The 27,974-nt window shown below is 40.8% G+C and overlaps 1 protein-coding gene across 2 annotated transcripts in view; it reads right to left on the minus strand.

Annotated features, from left to right (window-relative positions):
• usp6nl (USP6 N-terminal like) overlaps nucleotides 1–27,974 on the minus strand; it is a 53,748-nt gene that overhangs the window by 6,647 nt on the left and 19,127 nt on the right. Inside the window, exons 1-10 of one of the 2 annotated variants that reach the window (XM_053862969.1) lie at nucleotides 19,385–19,570; nucleotides 14,922–14,995; nucleotides 8,483–8,562; nucleotides 7,865–7,904; nucleotides 6,660–6,740; nucleotides 3,150–3,257; nucleotides 2,155–2,264; nucleotides 729–777; nucleotides 413–533; nucleotides 15–109 (exon numbers count right to left, since the gene is read on the minus strand). In XM_053862969.1, the coding sequence (XP_053718944.1) occupies nucleotides 15–109; nucleotides 413–533; nucleotides 729–777; nucleotides 2,155–2,264; nucleotides 3,150–3,257; nucleotides 6,660–6,740; nucleotides 7,865–7,904; nucleotides 8,483–8,562; nucleotides 14,922–14,995; nucleotides 19,385–19,439 (813 nt within the window). In that variant the 5' untranslated portion in view covers nucleotides 19,440–19,570. Of the gene's footprint in view, nucleotides 1–14; nucleotides 110–412; nucleotides 534–728; nucleotides 778–2,154; nucleotides 2,265–3,149; nucleotides 3,258–6,659; nucleotides 6,741–7,864; nucleotides 7,905–8,482; nucleotides 8,563–14,921; nucleotides 14,996–19,384; nucleotides 19,571–27,974 lie in introns of those variants that run through there. The other variant, XM_053862970.1, reaches the window with a different exon arrangement.

The raw sequence follows: 27,974 nt of genomic DNA on the forward strand, positions 1-27,974 counted from the left end.
CACGCAAATCTCACCAAGTGTTGCTTTAGTTTGGGCATCATCTTCTTGAGGATGCGGTCGTGATGCTCCTGGAAGCGCATCAGCTTTGGGAAACCCGGGACAAAGAACCCTGTAGGGTCGGACAAAAAGATCAAACCACAGGACTACTTTGATGTGAAAACAGCTTTGTTGAAAACTCGTGGACAAGACCGGATTTTATGTTGACCATTTATACGAAAAGACTCCAGAACACTGCCGTTAACATTACGGTACCTAGACCATGATGACTGAACAGAAACAATAAGTTGGCCAAGACACACATCCTGCCTCATTGTGATGAATTCCATGGCTTCATAAATGTGATCAGGACGTTCAGTTGTGAGAGCTGGACCTCATTACTCTTGTTTTGGTAAATCTGTGTGCCTGTTCTTACCGTGCATGGCGTGCTTCTGGCCAGACAGCAGTTTGACAAGAGCCCAGAAGGCGTCTTCCTCGTTCATGTAGATGAGCAGCAGGGCCGTGATCTGACTCATGCCCTGACAGTAACCGACCTCCTGCAGACAGACTCACAATCAAGAACTTGAGACGAACAGCAAGATAGTGACACACTCTTTATATTGAAAATTTACGAGTCACAGCAACTCAACAAATCTAGACTGTGCAACTGTGATTTTACTTGTCAGTCTGTCTGGCTGTTTAAAGACACCTTATAGTTTAGGTTCCTACACATGGAGACACGTGTGACTCACCATGTTGTACATGGAGTACGCAGTGAGAACGTGGAAGAGTGCCTGCTGCCTGGAAACACAATACAGTGAACACACACGCTTCAGCTCTGTCTATCACTTCCTGTTACAATGGGATGAAAAAAAACAACTTAAAGATACTGTATAGAGATGGAGATGGAGCAGGGAGGGTTCATGGCCCATATTTAACTGAAACCTCTGGACAATTTTAACCCCGACAGTCCCATCGACTGAGCTCTAAAAATCATGAAGCTTCATTAGCACGTCACTAGTTCCTGGCTGAGCAATGAGAAGATCAATGTTGTTCAAATAAACCAAACATAAATGAAACCTACGTTCACTCATCTCTATATCTTAGATAACAGAAGAAGGAAACAGGAAGCGAGGCTTCGTACTACCCATTCCGTGAAAAGGTTCTGTATTTTGGCAGAAAACAATTCCTATGTTATAAATAGGAAATGTTTTCACTGGAATCTCAGGTTAGTAATGGTACAATGTGGGCCGATGGAAAATAAAAGTGTCACTGACACAGTTCCAAAACAATGTATAAAATAGTGATAGTGTACAAAGTTAGTTCTCTTAAATTACACCCCTAAATAAGCGTAAAACTTTGTGTCGTCACGGGAGGTCAATCCTGTCAGTGCACCATTAAAATACATGTAAAACAGATCTTCAGCTTCAGTACCAGAGTGGAAATGCTGAACTGAACCGCCAGCAGCACAGGCACTTCTTCTATCCAAAGGATGAAGAGCATTTTTCAAGTAGTTTTCAAACGTAAACAAATGCCTAGCGATGATAACGCTATCAACGCTATCAAAACATAGGTTCTACTGTGTACCCAAATGCATTATGATATGTTAGGTACTGCTGATCCTCCTTCAGAGAGTTTTACATTACTTTTATTTATTTACGTTGATTACATTTACATGAATGTTCCATGTAGCCATCGTTGTCCGTCCGTCTCTGATCCTTCACAACACATGTGATTTGAATAAAACCAAGTCCTCTGTTTACACAATCTTGATCTTCTTCCTCAAAAACTGCAGACAAATGTCTCATTATTGGCTGATAAAGCGTCTACTTCCACTGCGCCAGAACACAGCACACCAGAGTTTGGTACCTTCAGTGACATCACAAGATGGTGGCCGCATTTGACTCACTGACATGAATATCACAAAGCATTTTATGGTAGCACGTGAAAATGAAATTCTATTCAGTTTATTTTGGATATCTGTGCATTTTGGAATCAGCATGTCCTCTTTCTAATTACTGTATGTATTGGTTGATGTTGATGTATGATTTGATTTGACATTAATAATACTACATAAATGAGAATAACATGTTTTAGGTTTATATCTATTCCCAAGAGATGAAAGATGATATTCGCATACTATCTTAGTCATCTTATCTATAGTGTCTTTGAACTCACTTGACGTCATAGCGGTGCATGAACATGATGTGGTCGCGGTAGGTGCGGTTCACGTCCAGGTCGATCTGGCGGATGTCAGGGGAGAGTCCTTTGGCTCTGGCCTTAAGCTTCTGTTTCCGAAAAATAAAGACATAATAATACAAAAACCGACCAGACAGTTAATCATTTTGAGCACAGAAGCCTTTATGTATCAACCCTCCAGTCCCTCGCACAGCTGCAGCCATGACCTCGAGGTCCCGTATTCTGCCTGCAGGCCGAGGTCGCACCTCTGATGTCACCACAGCTTAAACTAACTGGCCCACAGAGGACCAGAGTGCATGGCATCACAGCTGTCCGACTCTTAATTCTAGGAAGCGCTGAGCTATTCAGCTCTTACTCAAGTGTTTACAGTCCAAACACGATAATAATTTCAATTTAAGTTCACATATGCTTGTGTCTATTTAGCAGCAAATCTAGTGTACAAAAATCTCACCGAAAATTTAGGTTCAGTGATTAGTATGAAGCACATTGCAGCTAGCTGGTAGTAAAAGTAATAAAAGATGCATGAAGCTAAGTCTGATGAAAGATATTACTCAAGTCCAAATGATGCACAATTCTCACAGGTACATATGTTGAAATTTCTACATGAGCAACATTTTGCACAAATTTCAATGTGACTATGCTTGCATTACTTAAACATGCTAATGCAGCAACTCCTGCTGGACATAATCCTCAGGCATGTAAATTCTGGAGTAGATTGTTTTCCATTTCGTCTAACAATTGCTCCCATATCTCAGCAGTGAATGAAAGAAGGATCTTCTCTGCCAGTGAAGGTTGGAAAAGACTCCTTGCCCTTTCAGAGTGAGCTCTGCTCTGGAGCTGCAGCTCACATACACATTGATCTTGGCTGCAAGATTTCAAATTAAATATAGATCCGGTGTCTCAAGTAAACATCCACAGGTGGAACACAGGAGACATGAGTGAGGTACGAGGCAACAGAGGCCGGGCTTCAATACCTCATAGAAGTCTTTCTTCTCCTCTTTCATTTTGGGAATATCGAGCAGCAGACACCACACTTCACCACGGAGTTGAAGAGGAATTCCCTTGTATATCCTCCGTGCCAACTGAAAAAAACAAATAGATAAAAAATACCATGTGTGAGCAGCTGTGTGTAGCACCCAGTAACCTCCTATGTACATATATATAGTCTGACTTGCAGGTTACACATATGAGCTCAAACAACACATTGCCTTTCAAGTTGGAATGTCTGATAAAATATATTTGCAAACAACACGTGTCACTTTAATATTCCAACATTTATCTTAAGTACAAAATAACCTCAAGCAATGCAGCACGTGCACGTTTGTATCAACACTCAAAGGAAGCATGAAATATGATGGCTGAAAGTCCAGCAAACAACAACTATCTTCACAAAACATCATTAGGAATTGCAACAGTGCCTGTTGGTAACTGAAGCAATGAGAGGATCCACAGACCCATTCGGAGCCTCGGGCAGTGATAACAGTGACTCAGATTAGCGAAACCTCTGAAACAAACAAATGCACTCGCCATCTTTCTGCAGCCAAAGCACGAGGGCTTGGTCAAGGTGAACCTGGGCCATCTGGCCAGATCTGCTCCACTGGAGGGAGAGTGACAGAGACTGACTCACTCGGTGAAGAGTCAAAGAAAATTCCGTGCCCACGAGGAGACAGAAAACGGACTGTCGGACTCAGGGGGTGAGAAAGATTAAGTCTTAAAACCCAAACTGCTGGAACAGCACGGCTAATCGGAGCGGTGACTTCGCCGTCTGCACATATTAAAACCCAACAAGCCTGAAAGTGTGTGAGGCGGCGACAACGGAGGACGACAAGGCTCATCAGCATTGAAATATGAGGCAGGAGAGTCTATAATGACACTGTTTTAGAAAGCAGGGAAGAGGAAGCAAGAAACCTTTATTTCAGAGCAAGGTTTATTGTGGTAAAGCTGAGATGATGGATCGGTCTGGCACGGAGCCAGACGTTGGAAAGCAAAGTGGATCTGGTAAATTTTCCAAGTTCAATGCTGTGTACAGACTTTGAGCCACACTTTACACTCAAGTGTCACCATGGAGACAGAGACGGCCGTGCTTGATACTTGATACCACAGACCACCATAAAAGTGATCAATTAAAAAGCAAACATGTGAGACACTGAGTCGAACTGTCCAGATAATCTTTGACTGTTGTTGAACCGCTCCTGCTTGATCATCAGATGGTGCCGTCACCGCCCAAGCCACAGCACACCACCTCTCTGACTGGTGGAGTGGGTTGCCAGATTACTAGTGGAATGGGTGGCCAGGTATTTGACTGCGGCTCACTACTGCACAGGTCACACATTCAACCTCCAGGTTTCGGCACTACTGTCTCACACTACACTTAGACTCTTCAATGGTGGCGTTGAACTAAAAACGACAATATAAAATGATCTTACTTTTGTATCACTTTAAACACTGAGATTAGCAGCTTGTTAGCCAACAGGCAGCAGATCAATGTAAGCATTTTCCCGGCAATTATATTGACAACTGTCCAGAATAATCTGGAAGAACAAACAATAACTTAAAATATTTTGTAACCAATGCTCAACCACTGATGTTGAAACAGATCTGAGCTGAGGAGCTCGCTTAAATGCAAAGATAGAAAAAGTAGCTAGACTCGTATTGGGTCAAAGCGCGTCGACTAACAGCTCCCTCGACTTCTGCTTTTATTTCCTGGCGGTCTAGTTTGCACTGCTGATGAAGTCATTCATCACTCATCCGTAACCTTCGCTGCATCTCAGAGGAGGTGTGTTCAGCACGTTCAACCTATCTATGTCAGCATATTGTGTCTGTCCTCTGTCAATTAATGATGTGCGTGTGTGTGTGTGCGCGTGCCAGAGAAGCATTCAGAGCTGGCGGTCCATCAGCCGCCACACGCGGGACTCAATCGTTTCAGTGGCATCATGCTTCTAATGAGGTTCTGATGAGCGAGTCGATGAGAGCATCTGTCACACTCATCATGGTCACGGTGAGCGAGTTTGTGTGCGTTTGTTTACTTGGACGTTTGGAGCCGGGCTGACAACACTGAGTAATAAATGCAAGCTCTTGTAAAGTACAGCAATGTTACATCACAGCCTCCATTACCTTCCAACACAAAGTCAAACTTTAAAGGCAACATTTACCGACAAATCGCTCCTTGCTGACTCATCGCATTGATTGCTGTGGATAGACATTGAAGCCCATTGAACGCTTCTGGTCAATAGTCAATTTCAGGGCTGACCAATTGAAACTGATGATAATCACCAACGTACAACTTCTGATGGTGAATGGCTGTACAGATTCACTCTGGTATGTAAACTGTGTGCATAAAACCTCTTTATTTGGGAAAGGTGTGTGCAGACCAAGAGGGCGGGGCTTGAATTACACTTCGCTCGCAAAAAATCACGCAGCTACACCAGGATGTGCTGAAACAACAAGCAGATGAAAGATGACTGCTTTACTAACTGCAGGGACGTGAAATGTATTCCTAAAGCATTAAGGCAAAAGGAGTGGAGGAAGAGGTATGGCAGCAGAAAGGAGGAAAAGAAACATGTTGGCAGCAATTCTTTGAAGTGAAAGGAAGCCAAGGACATATCATCCCAATAGTATTTCTTCTAAGTACCAGTGATCAGCTAATTTTACACTTTCATCCTGCAACTATCTGCTCATCAGATTACACGGCGATACATTCAGAGCTCAAGGCGACGTTTCAACAAAAACTCCACCTGAAAGACGCTAATGAAGGTCAACACAATCGATTATCTGTCACCAGTCATTGTCCTGGGGGGCGGTCAGGTGAACTTTAGCTCAGACAAAAGCAGCAGCACTCACAGACATTATTCCTGAATGCAGTCACCTGTCAACACATAAACAGAAACTTCTACATGGAATTACATCTCCTGATTGCAAGTGAATTACTCTGATGTGTTAAATCAGTTCAGACTTTTTAAGTACCTGCATCGCTACGTGACAAAAATGAAACCTAAAATCTCTTCTTTAATTTCAACTTCATCCCTCTTCTCTCCAGCTCATGCCTCCACCTACCCAGCCTTTTTTCCAACTCCACTTTCCAAAAAATTCACTTCACCATCCGCAAACATCGCCATCCATTGGGACCTAAACTCAACTGACATTCTGTTCATCATCACAGCAAACAACATGACTGTCTCGGAAGGTACAAACAAAAGAAACATTGCCAACAGATACTAGAACAAAAAAAAAAAAAGTATCATTATCAAATATTTCTGTTGAGTTTGCCCAAATTCATGTTGGTTGAGACTCATCCGGTGGTGAGGAAGAAAAAAAATGATGCATCACAATCCAAAACTTTTTTTGACCCGGAAGTATGAGCGAAAGGTAGGATGCGCAACAAAAAGCTGTGATTTCATATATTCTTCAGGTGACACCACTTCTCTCAATCGATCTGACCATTCAAAGTTAGTATATATAAATAAATAAGAGAAGCAGCAATTCACCTTGTCACTGTTCCTGTATTTGTCCCAGCTCTTCAGCATCTTCAGCCATTTGGAGGTTCTCTCCAGCTCTGTGTGTTTTTGCTGCGGGAAAGTGACACGTTAATAGCACCATCTCTGCGACAGTTGCTTTCCGCGTCCGCTGGGAATAGGTGTAATCACTGCAGGCCAACGGATGAAGAGTTGAAAGATATTTTCTCAGGAAACGTTTCAAGCACGATCAAGATGTTCAAAGTGCGTCCTAAGATTTGAGATACACAGATCATTATCTTGTCGACGTCTACAACTTTGAAACTTGTAAAACTAGTTTCCAGAGGAATTTCAATCAGTTCTAATACCAGATAAAAACATGTCTAATGTCATCAATGGGGAAAAATAAAGGAGAAAACTAAGATTGCATACACGCATTTTTATTTAAATAACGTTGGCTTAATGAGTTTTTAAACAAAGCAAAGCCTTAACTAAGACTTTTCACACCCTTTTCACTCATTTTTTGTAATTCATAGTTTCTCTTTTTATTGTAATGTATTCTCTGAATTTATCATTTATAATATGTAGACGATTAAAGCATTTGCCAAAAGATAAGTGAAGAACCACAATTTGAAAAGAAAGAAAATCTCACCAAAAGTTTCACATTAGTTACGGCCAACAGAATAAGAATAGGTTATTATAGTTCTACAGAAAGACGTTACTCATAAACTTATTCTGTGAGAGGTTGGGGACACCCTGGACAGGTGAACTACGGTATGACAGACAACCATGCACACATGTTTGAAATTCAGCCTTAATCTTGGTCTGAACCCACATCCTCTTAGGTGTATTAATGCAGAATAATACACTAAATCAAATTTCTTTTCCTATCTGACATTGAGTTTACCGGGTTGGACACGTTAGTCATCAGCCACAATGGTTTGTTATGAATCATACTTAAAAAAAACAATTGTGTTGAGAAACTTTCACACAGCTTGGGTGACAAATAAGTCACACTTCCTTGTGTTATCAGCAGCTAATCCTCAGACTAAGAAATGCTATTTATTAAAGCAGCTCAAAGTCTCTTGAAAAATATTCTGTTTGTCACTTAAATGAAGTAATTTTAAAATTCTGTGATCACCTGAAAACATTAGAATTTAATTGCAATAAATGTTAATAAATGTGACACACAGTTTGATAGCAGAATCGACCAATACAGAAACGTCCACGTGGCTCACCTTTTCCTCCACTGAGTCATAGGACGGAAGTTCGCTCTCACTAAAAGGGAACAAAGCGATGAAACATTTAGTTCTGGTTCCTGTTGTTATTTACTAGAATGATGGAGCAATTGTTTCAGGAAACACCCTGTATTCCACCCTCTAATCAGACCAAAGCAACATCAAACATGTAGGCGGCAAACACAAACAGGAACTCACTGATTTAGCCTTCCTTAATTTGAGTATGTGCAGACAGATATGCTACGATATGAGTGTGCTCTTTATTGCACTTATTTGAACTTAGACTAACGTGGGGAACAAAGTCCACAACAAGTAGAAATTTTACTTCCCCATCTCAATTACCATGGCAACGAAACACACTGACGCATAAATCACATTTTTCCTTCTATATTACGACCAAAAAAATGGAGTTTCCTTTCTTTTCCTCTTCACTGTGATAGTGCAGATGTTTACGCCAAACCTGCCAAATTCTCCCTGACTAGCACATCGGTGTCTTTAAAGAGTCAGTGGACAGTTTTGCCTAGTTCCACAAACACCCTCCACGCTCAGCTGCCATTGTAGCTGCGGCCTCTCATTTTCCAACTTGTTGGAAAATGTTTTCTCCTGGTGGCTACTTACTGCACGAATCCGAAACGGTCGATGACTTTGTACAAGTGGAAGTTGGTGTCCTCCCATGGCTCCACGGTGGCTTCCTTTCCCTGGTGGACAGAGACGACAGTGCACATGGAGATGTTGGTTCGGTTCATTAGCATTTTTATTTTGATCTGGTGTGTGAATTTAACATAGAAAGGGCCCTGTGGATGCAGCTCATATTTATTCTAGTAGAAACAGGAATTTCATGAGGCACATTAACAGTGATTGAGGTGTTTCATACTCATTTCTGCACTTCGTTTTCTGTGTGTGTGTGTGTGTGTGTGTGTGTGTGTGTGTGTGTGTGTGTGTGTGTGTGTGTGTGTGTGTGTGTGTGTGTGTGCAATATTAAAACAACAAAACTTCATCTGTATACCTTCAGAACCGTTCCCCAGGGAAAACTACTCCACTATATAATCTGTAACAAAACATTGGGCAGTAATATATTACACGCCTGTAATGAAGTGTTGTTGCACACTAATGGAAAATCAAGTCATAAATTCTTAATGGATGGGAAGCCAAACTGGAGTTGCGTGATGCTGCATGTTAAAACCACGAGTCATTTCCTGTTAGTCAGGTGAGGCAGGTGAGGCAGACAGAAACTTGGATGGGAAAAGGTATATTCTTGTTTAAGTGTTTTTAAGTCGGCTTGTTTAGACCGCTAGTTTTATTTTGGATCCTTCACCAGTTTGCATTTTCATTCTTTCAATACATCACCATTTATTATTATTATTAATAATTTATTTCTTTACTTTTTTTCTTCATTCTCACTATCAACAAAATGTCTTATTTTGAAATTATTCTTGATCTTAAAATTAGCAGTCACTTGCCGTAAAAATGTATTGCAGTGCATGAAAAAAAATAGTTATTCATAGTAGTAATAGTACATAGGTAGTTATAAATGGGTGAAATTCAAAAAGAATTATGGATTTTCACTTTTCATGGCGTATATAGAAGATAACACTGTCTGACATTAAAATGAAACTATTCATCAAACAAATAATTTTCATTGTTGCAACAGGTCTAATAAAAATAGATAAATAATTTTCAAGCAATGATAACTGTAGGGCCAGTAAAACCGCTGATAAAAAAAGGCCAGAGAACCATCTTGGTGAACCATTCGCCTGTCAATCAGCTGAGCAAATGAATCAATAGAAGATGAGCCGAAGTCTAGTATCTCTGCAGTTTATTAACAGATATAAAATGAAGTGTAGCCTCCAATAACACGCCTCCCACACTCTAAAGGGCCAGGAAATCATGTCTTGATTGGCTCTTCGGTTACAAGCTCAGGAGCGGCTCTGGTTGCCCTTGGAAAGTGTGTGGTAAGTGGACACAAGCACTGTGTGTGTGTGATCATTAGCAAGTGTAAAATGAACACCCAGACTGCCACCTGCGTCACTGTCTGACCTGAGGCTTGAGAAAACAATCAGTCCTAGTTAATTTGCCGTCAACAGCCGATGGCGCTGAAAAAACTGGAGCGACCAATTTATCAGGGCAAAGCATTTAAAGGCAAATAAAATGCTAGAGTGGAACAGACATAAATCTGAGTCACAGTCTTGTTCTATTCTTAATTGCTCCCCCTGGATATGCAGTTGTCTCAGTGTCACCGCTACCAAAAGGGTTGGTGTTGCGATCGCATTAAATCAAAGATATCAAACGTGTAAAAAAAAAACAAACAAAAAAAAACCACTGGCACCGCTCATGAATATTTTCTCAAGTATACGTCGCTCTTCGTTGGGAGAGTGATGGACAGCCACCTCTTGTGCAAGCTATCTCATTGATCCCATTGTAATCAACAATATTTCAAATGCAAAAAAAATGAATAGATAATTAAACAAATCAGGATACAGGTAAATAAAGGGTGTTGTTTATGGCCCGTGCACTCCAAGTGCTTTTCTAGTTTTCACTATTTCCTTTTTATGTGCCATTATCAGTCGATACATGATGTGCAAGATGGACGTCAGTGAAATGCTGTCCAATGTGTATACAAATAGAGGGGCCACATGCATCGATCCTTGGACCACCTCTATTCCTCTCAACCTGATTTCTTAGTGACACAATCAGAGTCAGTTCTCTAAATGGGCCACATTTCAGCTAATGTCATCCACCATTCACACACCACTTATGATCGAATTTAAATATCCGAAACAATTTACTGTTCAGATTCAATTATACAGCCAAAATAAATATAGGACTCCAAGAAAGTGTGACCCATATAGAGATGGGAGATAAATAATGACAAACTCTGTACACATATTTGCATCACTCAACTGGCTAGAAGAAAAAGAAAGACTTTATCTTTAAAGAGCGACTGAGAAAAGTCCCCAACCCGACAATCATCCACACCTATAGAAAGTAATGAACCTATAGAAATATAATGAAAGTAATGAAATGAAATCAGATATATCTCCAAACTACAAACTGTAAAATCTAGTCACACACCTCTTCTGGCATCTCCCATCAGGGGCTGCCACACAGACAGCACAGCCCTCTTCTTCAGATCCTCACCTACTGTAGCCACAAACCTTTTGTTTGTTGTCTCAAACTGACAGAATGATAATTTAAATCTTTGGATTATACACTCTATTTTGTTTCACCATCCCGAAGGTCAAATGAAGACTAAATTACTAAACCAGTGGTTCTTAACCTGGGTTCGATCGGACCCTAGAGGTTCGGTGAGTCTGTCTCAGGGGTTCGGTGGAGCCTCCGCCGCAGAGGTCCACCCCTCAGTCTAGTCTGCAGTTAGTGGGCACAGTCATTGAAAGCGTCCTGCTCAGAGATTTCCTACCGGTCCGCTTTGAGGTCGCTGGTTTATGCAGCAGAGTGAGACCTCCCTATCAGACCGCTTAGAGAGGGCTGTATATGTGTCTGAGTGGAACTCCCTACCGGTTTTGTTATTTGAACAAGGTGATATTAATGCACAATTCATTTCGCGCACCAGTAAAAAAAAAATCATTTTATTTTTTACTAAAGAAGGGTTCAGTGAATGAGCATATGAAACTGGTGGGGTTTGGTGCCTCCAACAAGGTTAAGAACCACTGTACTAAACATTCTTTAAGAATTTAAAGGATATAATTAATACTTAGGTTGTTGTAGCTTGCTGTAGCTTGTTATCATCATTTTATCTGTGCCCATTATCTGTAACATACCCAACCTTACAACATTTAGAGGCACACCTACACAGCATGCCTCCGAGTTTCCGCTGTTACGTCTGCCTACCAGATGTTCAGGTCAACTGGGTTTAAATCGTCCACCACCAACATGAGCTGCAGTTAAAGGGAAAACCACACTCCTCTGAAAGTGTTTCATTCACTCTATTTTTCACAGAGACTGAAGAGCTCTTTGTCGTCAAATGGCATGAACATATTCATCACTCTGCACAAAATACATTTAAGGGCAAATTATGAGCCTTTCAGAGCAGCATGTGAGCCCATCGATAAACATACGCAAATGCAATTAGCTTTAGTCAAATCATGTGACTAGTCCGTTTCTTTCAATGTGTCGCTATTTTGGCTGCTGAAATGGCTGTGAAAACCAAGTCACAGGACTTGAGGTGACAAGAGAAGTACGCAAAGTCCTCTACATAAACCCTAGGGAGCATTTGTCATTAGACCGAGCATCAACCTCAGCACACCAGTAATTCTGTTGGATTGGACCCTGGTAGCCAGGCTTTTAGCTCGAGAGCCGTCAGGATGTCCTGTGATCACACTAAACTGAAAAACATGAGAAACTGGACGCCCTAAATTCAGATCACTAGTGTCTGTGTCGTTCCAAATTTGCTGATAGTCATGACTTCATGGTCCTGCGGTTTTGCGATCGAGGGCACCATATTTGTTTTTGGACCCAATCTCACAGTTATCCACATCTTGTGAGTAAAGAAACTCACATTTCATTGGTCTATGCGGCATGGATGAGCACTGTTGCAGGGAGCAAGCTCCTGGACCCACGGAGAGGGCTCGTGCCTTCGGTGCGCAGCACGAAGCTTCCACCGTGTCATACAGTATAATCACCAGACACAAAATTGGCAGAACCCTGTCTCACAATCCCAGCTAACACCATGCTTGACCCAAACACAATGACTCCTTGGCCCTGCCGATGAAGTGCAGATCTTACTACAAGTAAAATGTAAGTTAAAGATTTTCAGGAATTGCAAAATGACCAGTAAAGGTAACGGATCTTCAAAGACATTTGAGGCAAGCTTGTTCATTTGAATAACATTAAAATATAAACCTTACATTTATAACCGCTTGGAGATCCATAATTTACACCAAACCAGAATGATTTCAAATGAAAACATTTTTATTCCATTACAAAAAAGGAATTGTAAAGATTTTGAAAAGCCTGAAAAGAGCACAATTGAGATCAGTCTGTGGTGTTCAGATATCACCAATTATGTAATTACGTGGAGGAAAATTCAATAAAGTGAAGTGAATTGTTGGACAAGGTAATCAAAGGGACTATTTGGAAACTAAAATAAAAACCCTATTGAAAAACAGATTCTACAAATGGCATATGTGGGAGAGAGACAGTGGTCTACTAATAACAAGTGAAGAATAGCTGACTACAAGTCAATCTGGATCTCTTTGAATGCTGCCGGGGTATATACACATACATACACATTTATTTCTGTTTGTACATGCATGGAATCCTACCAACAGCCAGTAAAAAGACAATCACCAAATGCTGTGTGGTTCCTGAAGCCCCAGCACTATCAGAACGGCTTGACGCTGTGAATGATTGATATACAATGCAGAAGAAAAATATCGTAGTCTCTTCCATTGTCTTTTTCTCGACTAATTCCTTTATCTTCAATGTAAAAATGTTCAACAGGTAAAGAATTGTGTATTGCGACCAGATTTGCAAATGTACATTGACTAATGCTGTTGGGGTGAAAAAAGACAATTTCCTGTATGTTTTTAGCCAGAGCACGGATGTGTGGTGCTTAATGCGTGACAGATGCGAAGCAGTGACTAATGAGTCGCAGGGAAATGAACGCCTGAAACTAAAACCTAGAGTGTCAGTGAATTAAAAACAAAAATTGTACAGATCAATCAAATAGGACAGGAAAGGAAACCTCAAGAATGAGACAGAACCCCCCCCCCTCCTCTGGAAAAAAACTGCACTGCAAACAAAACTTTTGAATGCAGTTTTAAATGCTTAAATAAAAAGTAATGGACACGCATTCAAATGAAGCATGGCGCTAAAAAGAAAGAAAAATGTCAGAAAGTAACAAAAAGAAGTCAAGAATTCACCATATTATTTACCACTCATTAACATTTGAATCCATCTTCCCTAGGTATAAATCATCACACACTGCATTTAGCAGTAAAAGCTAAGGCTTGACATAAAACACAGTGTCACCATCTCTTAGTGCGAGCGTGTCAACTCCATTGAACTCCTCCAGAGACAATAACTCTGATTTAGCTGTGATTGTGCGTCACTCTGCTTCACTGAGCATCCATGAAGGCACACAAACACGCCTCCATCATCTCCTCTCCACGGTCTCCTCTCCGTTAATAAAGGCCCAGTGATTATGCAGCCATTCCGGCCCAAATTAAAAAGTCTCATTTACAAACCCGGGCCAGTTGTGCCGGTTGGACTGACACCAGCCAGCTGTAAAAGTCCATATACACAATGATGCCATGCTCCATTACATTTCAGTTTATTTGACTGGTTGAAAGTACGAATGTGCAATGTGTCGCATCTCTGCATCAAATCATCGCTGCTCACTGAAGCTCAAAAGATAATTTCAATAACAAAGGCAGAGGCACGGAAGTGGATACAGGATAAACACATGCAACTTCCTAGCCAACAAAATGTATAATTAAGTTCCACTTATTTCTGCAGCGGTGAGAGCTGTTCATTGTATCCCTGCCATGAGTTGGTTACCACTTATTCACTTTGAAAGATGCTGCAACGGCATTTTGCGATAAAAGTTTTAACACTAAATCAACTTAAATTCAATATACTTTCACACGCAAAATGCATGTTTGTACAATGAGAAGCAGATATTGAGCTCCAAGCTGCTTCAACCTACTCGCAACATCACATTAAGATTGAGATTAAGCTTTATTGCCAATGTCAGTGAGGATTCCACCAATTAAGACCACAATTAAGTTTAATGAATGACTATTCACATCTCCTGCTTCCTGTTTCACCAGAAACCTCTATTATCCGGGCATTGTTTGTCGTTCTGTGCCCTCCTCTCAGCTATTTTATAGGCCGCTGAACATCCTGTTAAACACATCTGGCAGCAGCAGCAGCTCTATCTAGGTGTTAATTTTGATGTACTTATGCTCCCGAGCCAGTTTTAATCACAACTCTGAAGAGCTAACTGAAGACTTTCAGATAAGACTAGGGTCGAAGGCTCTGTTACTGCTGTTTAAAAGCTGACAGGGTGTTTAGGAAGCTTGAATAGGTGACCTACCTTGTCATATTTGGCGACTATCTCAGCCCGCTCCTGGTCGAGTTTCACCGCTGCATCCTGCTCCGTATCAGACGCTGAAGATCCAACAGGAAACGGGAAAGAAGGATATGAGTTAGTCTAAACAGGTTTCAAATAACAACATAGCACCAACCAGTAGATTACAAGCAAACCAATACATACCACACAGGCATTAAAACATTCCTAAAAATAAAACATGAAGCATGATTTGTATACGTTTTTAGGGGACAAAATATATTTTCAGAGACCAGCCACAAAAGCAAGTCTCTAGGTTACTTTTATTTTGGAGCTAAATTGATCATGTAGTTGAAGCAAAGTTGAAAGCAAAGAGGAATGCATTGGAAGCGACCAGACATGTAGCTTGAAACAGGAAAGTTAGTGTTAAAAATGAGAAAGAAAAATCACTACACCTTTTTGTTCAAGCCTCCGGTGCCCCTATGATCACTTAGAGGCCATTTGGTATGTTTAAAAGGTGTTAAACTGCTGCTCAACAACATTAAACTCTTGTTCCATCTTCACAGCGAGTCTCTTGTGTAAATGCAGTTCACTGTGCCAAGACGATGGCAAAGCACACTCAAGCTCAAGGGCACAGCAGCCAGTGTGGCCTCGTGTTTATGGAGAGGGCAGCTCCTTTTGACTCTCTCTCTCAGCTGTTGCGACGTCAACGTTGAAGTTTAACACATCGGAAATTTATGTTCAAAGTGGTTTACTGTTACAATTACTGTGAAAGCCAGTGCATCACACAGCACATGCAGTATAGAGCAGGGGTGGGCAATAAAATTTCCTCAGGGGGCCACACTGACTGGGGTCAACAAGGCAAAAAACAGGACAGAAGAAAAAAGTCTTGAATTTAGCTTATTTCTGAAATGTAACTAATATTAAACAAGGAGAAAATAGACGTTATATTTTTTGATGATGCATATTATGTATTATTTTATTTAGTATACCATGTATTTAAAGATTGTCAGGATATGAATCATAAATACTGGAAGTGGTGGATATAAAACATACACTAAAATCATAATGCCACTATTTTACCATACTGAATAGCTTTAAAATACCAATTGATTTCTTTAGTAATTTTGCATGAACCTCATGAGGGCCATATGAATACAAGTTATGGGCTGCATGTGGCCCTTTTGCACCTTGCCAAACTCTGTTATTAAGACAGATTCATGACAGACAAATGACTTCAAGTAATCACTTTATCTCTATAGTTTCTGTGGGAGGAAACCACACAAGCACTGGAGGACACACCAACTCCACACAGCAAAGACCGAGATTTGCCTTATGCTGGACTCAAACCCAGGACCTTCTTGCTGTGAGGCATGAGCAACTGTGCCCTCATGCTGCCCACGAAAATGCTTCAACCGTCTGAAAAATTTCCACTCCTGCTGCTGGTTCTTCGCTCCATTAGAGGAAGCTTTTCACTTCTTGAACTAAAAGTCCCAGTGCGTCCACACAAACATGGTTCTTATTGAGTTAGCTGGCGTTTTTATGACAGGCTGGTGTGTGTTGGTGAGAGGCAAGTTGCTGTGGTTTGCCAGGAGCAAACACAGCAGGTGAGGACAAGGCAAACCGGAACAAATAAACAAATACAGTAAAGCTTTATATGCTGGGAATTTCACTCCAGGAGGCCCTTTGGTTCCCATAGTGAGTATGAGAGGAATCAGGGTGGAAGAAGAGGAATTCAGTCTTTTCTTCTCACAAAGACCAAAATCCTTTGCAGCCATATTAGTATTCCACAGTGGGACCACGTAAGCTAAATGCAATTAGAGGCCTTTACACGCTCCGAGGATCATATTGACAGCCAGGACAGAGATGGAGTGAATGTTTGTATTTTGTGGCATGGTCTTGAGCAAGGTTTGGAGCTGTTTTTTTTTTTATTTTTTAAAACAACTTCCAGTACGAAGAACTCCTTGTCGCAACATTTTCCAACCTCACACCAAATGTGAAAATAAACCCAAAAGGTTATGACTTGAAGGCTATATCCAATGAAAAATGACACGTTAAGTCAAGCGGGGCGTTGCCATGAATGGAAGACATGAAATAATTTAGACTGATGCTCCTCAGATTCCAACAAAGATAGATACTTTGCAAAGCTAATTTTCGGAAGCCAACAATGCTGTATAATCCTTGTTCCCTTTGAATTGTTATATTTTTCTAGTATCGCATCCACATTGAGTGGTGCCAAGAATATCTAATTCCATTGTGAAAACTAATTCAGACATCAAAGTCCTGACTCGCACAAATCAACATTTGAAATAACTTCCTGTAGTTTTAGAACTGCTTTAAGGACAATCTGGCCCATGTGTCAGCCTGAAAGAAATGACCTTTTGTCACTGCCGCCTTGAGCTGCCAGCAGCAGCGGTCCTGGAGACCTATCTGGCTAACTGTGTAAGTCCTGCTGTGTTTAAAATGTCCCTGACCGTCACCCGCAAGGCCAGCTGGACACTGGCAGTTTTCTTCATCCTGCCCTTCGCTTTGTGCCACAATCACACCAGGGAATTACTGTCAACAATGTCATAGACAGGCCATGTGTATAACCAATGTGACAGTTGAGGATGAAGAGTGCTTTCACACTAAATGCTGACACACAAAAAAAAAAAAGCTAGAAAAACAAAACAAAAACTACTGATTAAAATTAACAAACTTCAAAATTCAAACTGAACTACAACTTGAGTGCTCAAGCTTTTTATGGCTTAATGCAAAGCATTGCTAAGGCGTAATAAAACTGCTAAACAGGCTTGAGATCTACGAATAAACACAATAATGACAGGCCAATTTGAAAGTAATGGACTCTAATTCATTCAAGACTTGGATGTGATGACTACATTTATTTAAGTCAGAAAGTACGTTTTGCGTCTCCTCTTAAAGCAATGGCTGCGTAGCAGAAAACCCAGTAGGACGTTTAGCGTTTAGTTATCAGTACTGTCAAAGGAAAGAGCTGATAGTGAACAACACGACAAGCATAATCACTGGGTCTTGAGCCCAGTGCAGCCCTCAAAGCCTCTTTTAGCCAGCGTAATGAGCCCTTTTCTTTTCTGTTGACGGGCGCGTTTGTGTTAGAGCACCTCGCTTCCAGAGAAGTCTGCATCTCCGTCTCAGCTCGGCAAGAGGAATAATAAGCAGACAAACAATAGGCAGTCGAACCTGTCTATTGTTTATGCCCACACTTGTGTATGCTAAAATGCTTTTGATTTAAGTGAAGACAAAAATATTTGAATAATAATGGACGGTTTGTAGTCAGACATGAATTTCATGTAGCCAATTAGAGAATCTGGAAACACATAAAAGGAGGACACTCAAAGAGATTCACTAACGCTGAACACCACGAATGCAAGAAAAAAACAAAAACAAAAAAACAAAAACTAAAAAAACATTGGTGCCATAAACAAGACTGGGAATGATTTAGACATTTCATGAGAAATGCAGTCGAACTATGAGCTCTTAAAATCTTTAAGTAATGAGTACATTTAGATATTACACAAAAGTTGATCTATTTTGAGAAAACCCCTATAACTCATGCTTAATGGAAAGCTCAAACTGATATGTTAAGAGTACACTTCAAAACGACAAGCAGAAAGGCTAGGTAGCTATCCAGTCAATACATGTTGTGTAGTGATGCAACAACTAACACATGCCACCATTGAGGAGCGTGACACTGCAGTCCAAATGATCATCATTGTCTGCATTTCAAACCATCAAACATGACAAAATAAACTTCAACATAACCACTGAAAACAAAATACAACCAACCTTTGGTGCGATCTATAGACACAGATGAACTGCAACAGTTAAAGTGTCAACAAAAGACCAGCACTTAAAAGGCTGTAGCAAAGCACTAGCATACACAAATGAGACAATTCAGTTCGAGTTTATTTACATAGCGACACTGGGACATGATATTTAGCCGCTTGGTGCAGCATATAAAGGTTTGGTGTGGAACGTACAGTTGTCAGGCAGCCATTATTGGATTGGATGACATTACGATAACTGTATTAGCAGCTAAAAGTGAAGAATGAGAAGCAGTTTCAAGAAGACACATTTCTATGTATTAACTTCCAACACTTCTTCATATTTCCACTCAAGTGGATCACAAAGTTGAGGAACATTAGGAGCTGAAAGAGATTTCTTTATAAAGACTACCAAAATGTTTAAATTACTTTGAAGTAATTGATTAGTTTATTCTATGAGAGCTGCTGTCTTAAAGGATAACTATCAATAATCAAGAACAATATCTCTATATTTTTTCTGAATTTTGGTCAGTCACATACACATATCTAAATACACATTTTACATTGGAACATTTTACATTGTTTAATGGGCACCAGTGTGGGCACCAAAAATAATATTCACAGGGACAGACAACCATTTTGAGAACTCATTTGTCTGAACTAACAATACAAAGTTCGAATTTTAGAAGCCACAATTCGAATTTTCACCTGTTTTCAGGTAATCACGCGGGTCCTCAGAGCGATTGAGCGCTTTGGTTCGCATCAGTCCTGGCAGGTCCAGTGAGTTATGTTATCCCATCCCTGTCGAGAGCTGTTCTCGGTTCGAGAGCAAATATAAGAGAGGGGCTACGAGAAGTGAGATCACAGGCCCTACTGTCACAAAGCTACTGTTTGTTTCACTCGGATTGTGGAGACAGAAATGTGACTTCAGGAGCAAGTCAGTCCCACTCACAACATTCCCCGCCCAAACACGACGACACCACAACAGGCTGCATTCAGCACTTCACAGACCAGACACAGAAGCAACTGCTGTCCACAAGTCAACAAGCAGACACATAAAATGCCACTAAACTGATTAATGTCAAAAGTATTCATTCAAACCTCATGACAACAAGTTGACTTTCTGAAAATGCAAAAGAGCAGGATCAAATACATTTAAGAATTGTAAGAATCCGGGCAACTCTGTCGAAGTTCTTTAAGCGGCTTTGTGTAGAGAAAGAAGTCGTAAGTTGGGAAAGAGCTGATGCTGACAGTCAGATGATAAACAGTTTGCATAAAAACTCCATTATAAGCAGGAGCGTGATGCATGAGGAATTCCGTGATGCGGAGCGACGAAGTAGGGAAGGGCGGGGAATTTGGCATAATTGAAACACCAAAAAAAAGGAGAAAGAAGAATGAGGGATGTTTTATCGTCTGGCATATCTCCTCACTGCATCATATAGGAAACATTTGTGCTGCTTGTGAGAGTTTCTGTTCAAGATGTGAGAGATTTTAATGCTTTTGATGTGGATAAACAAAGCAGCGACCACTATCAGCATATTGAGACATTATCATACACTTAAAAATGCAGTACAAATACATGCTGATTGTTTGTAGACTGCGCAGACCGAGACACTTGTACTTGATCAAATTAACTAGACATGGATTAAGCACAATTTGTGATTCTTGAGACAGTAGACCTGTTCAGACACAAATAATAGACTTGGCCGTTTTGAAATAGAGTGGCGATTCATGAGTCATGAGTAGAGAGTGAGCACACACAAAAGTTCTTATATTCACACAATTTCACATATCATTAGCCCCTGATTTGATCGAGGAAACAAATGGTTTGGATGAAGTAATTGCATTTCTGGTCCGACAGTATGAGTACAGATTCAGACAATAATTATATATTTTCAACAAAGAACATACTTTTTTTTTTTCAATGAATGAGCTGTCATTACATTTGTTTATCGTGCTTCCGCCAAGGTAAGTTAAAATAGACCTTGACTGGTATCTACGGATAATAAATACGCTGAACAGCTTTGGTCACTATAAAAAGAGTTTTTGCAAATCTCATTTTTATCAAATGAATTAACGAAATTGACCAAATCATGTGTTGTTTCAGAGGAGGAGTTAAACAACAGATTTGGTCACATGCCGAAAACAAGTTTCCTTGACAAGTCCTGAATGCGCTCCTTAATTGTCTGTTGGAGAGTTTCATGAATAAACGGAACTGGTTCCAGGAAGTGCTTCTTTCATTTGCTCTTACACCTATACCCAACAACTGAAATACTCGCATCTCTTTGCGCGTCATCAATTTTAACATTAACAAAAATGGAGAACATGCGAAACACAACACAATCTAAATGCTGAAAATAGGGCTGCAAACAACCACAATGACTGGATAACGATTGCAGAACTTGACATTGTATGACGTGTACAGGTTGATGAATATGAATGTACTGCAAGGTTTCCGCTACATGTGAACAAGCACCACCACGTCTTAAATGAGAAAAACAATCTCTTCTTTTAAAGATGAAATCTCACGAGACCAAACCTATTTCAACGAAGAGGGAAGGGGGGCTCCACCACAGTTTCAAAAAATCCCAGCGGGAACCCTGTATTGTTGAAAATAGCATTTAGAAAATGGGGAAATGTATGTAAATTGCTATTTACAATTGTTAACTAGTTAAGTGTTAAATTTCAAACACATTGACAGGTGACGAGTCTATCTGACGGATTAGTCAACTTGTCGGCATATGATGTGTACAGGTTGGTGAAGACGCAACTCAACTGTGTATAGTGTTCGTAAATTGTAAAGACTTGACACTTAACAATAATTCAGCTGAGGAAAGCAATTTATATTTTTTCAGGTGAAAAATCTTGTGAAAGATTGAGAATTGTGAGTAAGAAAACCAGTCAGGCATACAAGGTAATATTACAGATATTACAGGAAGTTACATTCAAATACATAAACAGATAATTTTCTACATTAGGGCTGCAGTTTAATGATTTTTTTTTCCTGGTAGATAAGCAAACCAAAGATGTGGCTGAAGTCAGCCTGGAGTTGGATCCAAAGATTGTGTATTTAGACTCTGATCAAGTGAGTAAGGCTTGTGTTTTGTGTTTGTCTATTTTTCTTTTATTACACTGTTTGTATTTTGTTGCGTAACATGCATTGATTTAATAAAACATCTCTTCTTTGGTTTGTACTTAATGCAGCGCACCAGTGTCGATGATTGATTAGCGTTTGATAATCCGCAGAGGCATCACAGACATAACTTAATGAAACGCCACATGGGGCAAGCATGGATCAATAAATTCTGCAACATCAGCCAGTCAGAACATGGACCAGCTCCCCTGCGCCCACATAAATCCAGGCAAACAACAGCTTATACCCTGCTCTGTGTTACAGGAGGAAGCAGACCATGCTCCAGCTCTGCCCTTTTGGGAGGACAGACTGGCAATTAGCCTTCCTGGTGCAGGATTTCAGCAGGGGGCTTCAGCTAACACCCCTCGAGCTTGGGCGTTGTAACAAACCAGAGGTAGAGCCGCATACCCATACCTCTGAACAGATCCAAATTCAACACCTGCATTCAGAAGTTGAACCAATTTAATGATGTAAGAGAGCAGTACAGGGAGATGGTGCAAGAAGTAAATAGAGGAGCAAGAGAGCTGCTGAATAATGCAGCATGATAGAGAACTGCTTTTGCTGCTGACCAGGACAGACCTGCGGTTTTGCAGCAGTGAAGTCTTGACTTGGATTTGATACTCATCCAAAATCTTCCACCTCCTCCTCCCTCCAGCACACAGAGAGAAACATACTGCAGCAATGAAGTCCTGCTGCTTACACGGCGCCAGTTCAACCCGCAGGTCGTTCTCAGAAGATGAGTGGGGAACAGCAGCCGAAGGCTCGGAGACTGCACCATGATTGAAATGATTCATTTCATCAAATGAGCTGACGGTGACTTCTAAAGTTTAGCACTATAAAACAATACTGACAAAGCAAAACGTCCAGACTAAATGCCTATGTCAAACTCAAGGCTCAGGGGCCAAATCCCACCCACCAAGTCATTTTAAGTCTCAATTGGGAGTTTTAAATGGATAATAATAAAAACGAATTTAATGATCATAACGATGGCACTCCTTTCCCTTTGAATAAATCATAACAAATATATGTAGCACTCTAAAATCATGTGCTTTCGTCAACTGTCAACCCTGTGAACGTCCTTAACCCCTTCTTTTGGAACGTCAGATGTGAGAGGAAACACTTCACTCGAATGAAAGACCACCGTTGTCAACATGCAATGTGGAACGCTAACTTCAGCGTCAACATTGGGCGCAAAAGTCCGCTCGCAAATGGTCACCATTTCACACTTTACGGGTGACATTCTATTGACAGTCTAATTTGTGTCAAAAATTGCCACTGCTCGACAAACTTTGTCCGAAATGTAACCTGGATTGTCATTGAAACTGTGATTGAGTTTAACACCCCAGGTTTAACTGAATAAATTGTAAATTATATTAGAAATCTAAAATCCGACACAAATTCACTCTCAGCACCAAGTCATCGCACCTCATCACTGCTGAGAAAGTGTGAAGTTGCATTGATTCACTTACAGCTGGAGGCCACCTCCAAAATTGTCCTGCATTGATCCGAGCTAATAGAAGAGCAGAGGTGAACTCCACTGCAGATTTCAGAGGACGGCGGCCAAATAGAAAGTATGAATCACTCTTTGGTATCCGACAACACATTGCAAATATTAGCAACGTTCACAATGTTTAGTGTCACTGCAATGAAATAAAAGCATTTCTGAAAAGTTTGTGCTTGCCACAGGTGGGTCCAAGAAACCTGATCTGCACTGAAAACATTTTAATGTAGGATAGTTTTCCTTCATGCCCAGTAGAAAGGTTCAAACAACATTTTTATCTGGTGATTTAACCCCCACTGGATGATCAGGTTTGTCTCCAGGATTTTTTTAATCGGTGATGGTGTATTGCCACCATGGCTAGCCAGGTGGATAAGTAGGAGAAAGGCAGCGTCCTCCTTAATAGCCTACCTTAAAACAAAGAGTGAAGGGGTTTAAGCACTGGGGCAACCCCTGGCGACAACAGCACGCTTATTGATGAAAAGGTGTCACAGGGATTACGATTCGCACCCTGTTTTCGAAATTATTCCTGCCAAGAAAATAGTTTTGACAACAGTAGAGCATGCACCACAAGGCCAGAATATTTATGCTTTGCAAAGTAGTCCATTACTTGTCCCATTTGTCAGGAGGATTTCCAGCCCTCACAACAGATGAAAGTGCCATCACATTGAGTTCTAACAATGGGCAGATTAAAAAAAGATTTATTTAGCTTGCATGAGAAGTTCTGCTTCAGAAGAAAAAATGGTGTTAAAGTGTGTCAAAGCTGATCACCAGCTCCCTGCACAGTCAAAGAAAAAAGTGGATTCTGATTCTATCAGTTCACTGGCAAGAGTTCCAGACATTGGTACCTAAAATATCTACCACCCAATGGAGCACAAAGCTGCAGTGCTGGGTTTTGGGGTTTAATTGAGTGCATGAGTGGGGTTAGTTGATAGATTAAAGCAGGTATAAAAGCCAGCTGGCGGATGACGAGTAGCACTGTGAATATGGCTGAGGATTCAGCGCCAGTGTTGAAATATGCAAGAGGATGTTTTCAGACTACAACTGAATTGAATACCATTACTGTTGCTTTAATCAGTGGGAATTAAACAAATGTTCAGGAAAAAAAAAAGTTAATTCAAAGGAGAGAAAAACATTCCAGAACAATTTTGTGTTATTTGAATGATTACCAGAGAGTTGGAATTTGAAGATGTCCTCCTTCCTATCGCCTAAATGTTCCTGGTATCTCCATCTCCAGCACTCCTCATCCAAAATTTTCTACGTTTCTCCATCAGTCAGACTTCCCAAAAACTTTGTCTTTGTCCCCCTCCAACTGAAAATCCTGATCTCTGTTTCTTCAAACTCTTTTGCAGCTTATCATCATGGATCACACCAGTCACTCACCACCACCACACTCCCAGCCCATACCATCTTCTTCAACCCCCTTGATCAAGCCAGACAAGTACATATGAAGCTTCCCAAAGCACACTTTAGGGGGTTAAACCAACCACTAGGTCACTTAGATTAAGTGTTTTTCCCTCCATCCTATTGTTGTATGAATAAATGCAGTTTGTTTCTCAGTCTGTTAATAAAGGCTGTACCCAGGATTCAGTGAATTAAACAAGGCTGGGAGGACTAGATAACGCTCAGACCTTGTTACCATACTTGTTCACCTCACAATCACCATGACCGCGTACGTCTCTCTGTGTGAGGACCTTTCACCAACACAGAAATATTAAGTTACACTGAGCTCAAACGAAAAGAAAACCTTCAAAAACTTCAAGAAAGCAGAAATTAAATGGTAGAGTGACAAAAACAGATTCGTCATCCAATACTTTTTTTGACTGCAATATCAGAAAAACCCATGACACAGCTTGAAACACATCGAGGCACAGACTGGGAACTTGTGGGCCGCAGGTGTTTCATTGCCTTCGGCACCTTGCTTCAATATTCATTACGAATCAGGGACATGAGGTTACTGGGTTGGTGCACGCACACACTAGTCTCACAGCAGTAGGCACATTACAACAGTGACATGAGTTAACGGTTGAACCTTTACATGGAAAATATGATGCTTTTATGTTCGAGACAAAAACAGCCTTTAGACATGCAACAATTGTCATAGAACAGTTGAACTATTTTTCAAAAACAATATTGTGATGAGAAGAGTTCAAATACAGACAGGTTTTCCAACTACTGTTGCGCCTACATGAGCAGAAGGAAAGATGAATCTCTCATCCATCTGCAAATATTTATAAACCGACAAATCTTCTGGATTGGATGACGGAAAACTGTCTTCACTTGACAAGCAGGCACAACCTAAATAAGAACTAGATCCTACTCAACTACACACATTGAAAATATATCGGTGGTTAAACCGCTTCAATGCCATCAGGATAACTTTTCTTTTTTTAATCAGGATTTTTCCTGTTTTCAAATCAACACAATTATTGTGGTGTTTGTAGTTTCATAGTACCAAGACAGCATAGTCTATATCCATAGACGTAAATGAAATTATGACTGTATCTTAATTATGTGTGAAATTCGAGAATCCCTTTATGAACTTTATTGGTCCACTCGAAGTAAGACATTAAGCAAAGGCATTCCACCTCCACATTGGATCAACCCTTGGGCCCCATCAGCTTTACAAAGCACATTACATTAGAGCAGCCCGCATATTAGAAAACTAACACGGGCCTGTTTACAAGCAGTGCAGGAGCAGATGTAACTCAGAGGAGGGATGTTGTTAGATTAGGTAATCGGGCCACCCAGGGCATATGTGTTACAATGCTCTTTAAGGGAACATGCTTTATGTCCCATGAGTCTTGTCTCTGCGGACTGTGTTCAAGTCCTCCTTTTCAGTCCTATATGAGATATTATTATTACACTGAGACATAGACTGTGTCTTTCCCATTTTGGAATATCTGAAGGGGCAGGCAACAAAACAGCTTCCTGTCCATCCGAAACTGAGTCACCTTTTCATTGAAGTCAGAATATGAATCACTCACAGATTGATGCAACCCAGGAGTGTGTGATTACTGATTCTATTGCGGAGCTCCTTCTCCTCTCAACTATTGGACAGAATAAGTGTTCCATCCCCAGTGTGACCACTAGAGGTATGAATCAATCCCACCTGACCTTTACCAGACTTCACTCCACTGACACCCTTGTGGTTGATGTTTCCTCCAAGTTAATCAATAGAAAACCTTTTACTAAATAACCTTGTGTTGGACAGGCACAACAGCAGCCCAGGATATATTGAACTCTTGTTAGCAAACTATTAAAAGGGCACTAGTTAAGACTATTCTAGGTGGGAATTCAATTTGCTGCCTCAACCTGGAAAGCCGCAGGCACCTGCTAATAGATGATACTCCATAAAGCTTTACCAAATAAATAAATAAAACAGTCTTTTGGGATTCTGTGGATGCATGTTATTCATAGCATTAAGACTCTTGCTCATGCCTGGCCCACCAGAGTTTCAAAAGCAAATAGGAAACAAAAATGGTAATGGCTGCTGCTGTAATCGAGACATTCATAATTAATCTGAAATGCATCCTATTTATTGCAATGCAGAGGAGAAAAGTTCACATCAACAACCACAAGGTCTGACTTATATACCTCCCTAAACGGACTTGCAAATTGATGATGATGTTGTAACAGGTTTTACTCTTTAGTCATGGAATAATGAAGCTAGCCATACCTCCAAATCTCCCAGCTGCTCTTCTCCTGGACGGTGAAACCAACTCTTTGACAATCTGCAAGACCTGCATGGTCAGACAAAGGCAGCCAAACGTGCCAAAGGGCACAAAAAGCCCATTTTTGTCCAGTTAACAGGGATAATATCATCACTTTCTAGAGGAAATCCACATCTGGAAACTCAACTCCAGGTGATCTTGAGCCAAAAAAGTGAGTCAGAAATCCAGGGGGTTGCCCATTGCATCCGTTTGCCAGCATTAGTCTTCATCCATAGTTCCAAACTCTTCAGAGCATCAGCTGCTCTCTGCCGCTAAATCCAGCAAAGTCGTGCCAAAACACTGGTGGCTAACACCTCAACATTAATTCTCGAATCCCTTTCAAAACATTTTGCAGATGCTGGAGGTAGCAAAGGATTTTTGTTCGAAGCTCCGACACTCTGTGAGTGTGTTCATCTCGCGTGTGACGAGTGTGTCGCTCAGCTGGAGAGCTCTGACTTACTCTTTAAAAGGAGAGCAAGGCAAAACAGAGCAGTCCCTCTTTCTCCTCCTATTTTTGTCATGTCCGGCAAAATGTATAACCTTCAGGATCAATGCAAACCCAGAGAGCACTACTTAACAGTCATTCTTCGTTCTTCTGAACTCAGCCTGCAAATACAGCAAACGCTGGCGTCTTCCCTCGCTGCCCGCTTCTCGCATCCTCTGTATTCAAACTAATGAGCACGTCCAGTCACAGAGCTCCCTCTTCTCTCTCATCTCTTCTTTCTTATTCTCCCTCCCTCCCTCCCCATTTCGTATTGTGCTGCTTTCAGCTTGTCATTCATATCTGGTACTCATGTATATTCACAATGGAGACGGGAATATGAGCAGGGTGTTAAGATCACACATAACCAATGACACCATCAATTTGCAGTGTTGATCTCAGCCACATTTCCTGCGAGATTTAAAAGCAGCAGACAAGCCACGTGTGTCTAATGTTCCTTGTGTCTAGTGGTC

The sequence above is a fragment of the Synchiropus splendidus genome, chromosome 4 (genome assembly GCF_027744825.2).
Source record: "Synchiropus splendidus isolate RoL2022-P1 chromosome 4, RoL_Sspl_1.0, whole genome shotgun sequence".
In the NCBI taxonomy this organism is placed as follows: Eukaryota; Metazoa; Chordata; class Actinopteri; order Syngnathiformes; family Callionymidae; genus Synchiropus; species Synchiropus splendidus.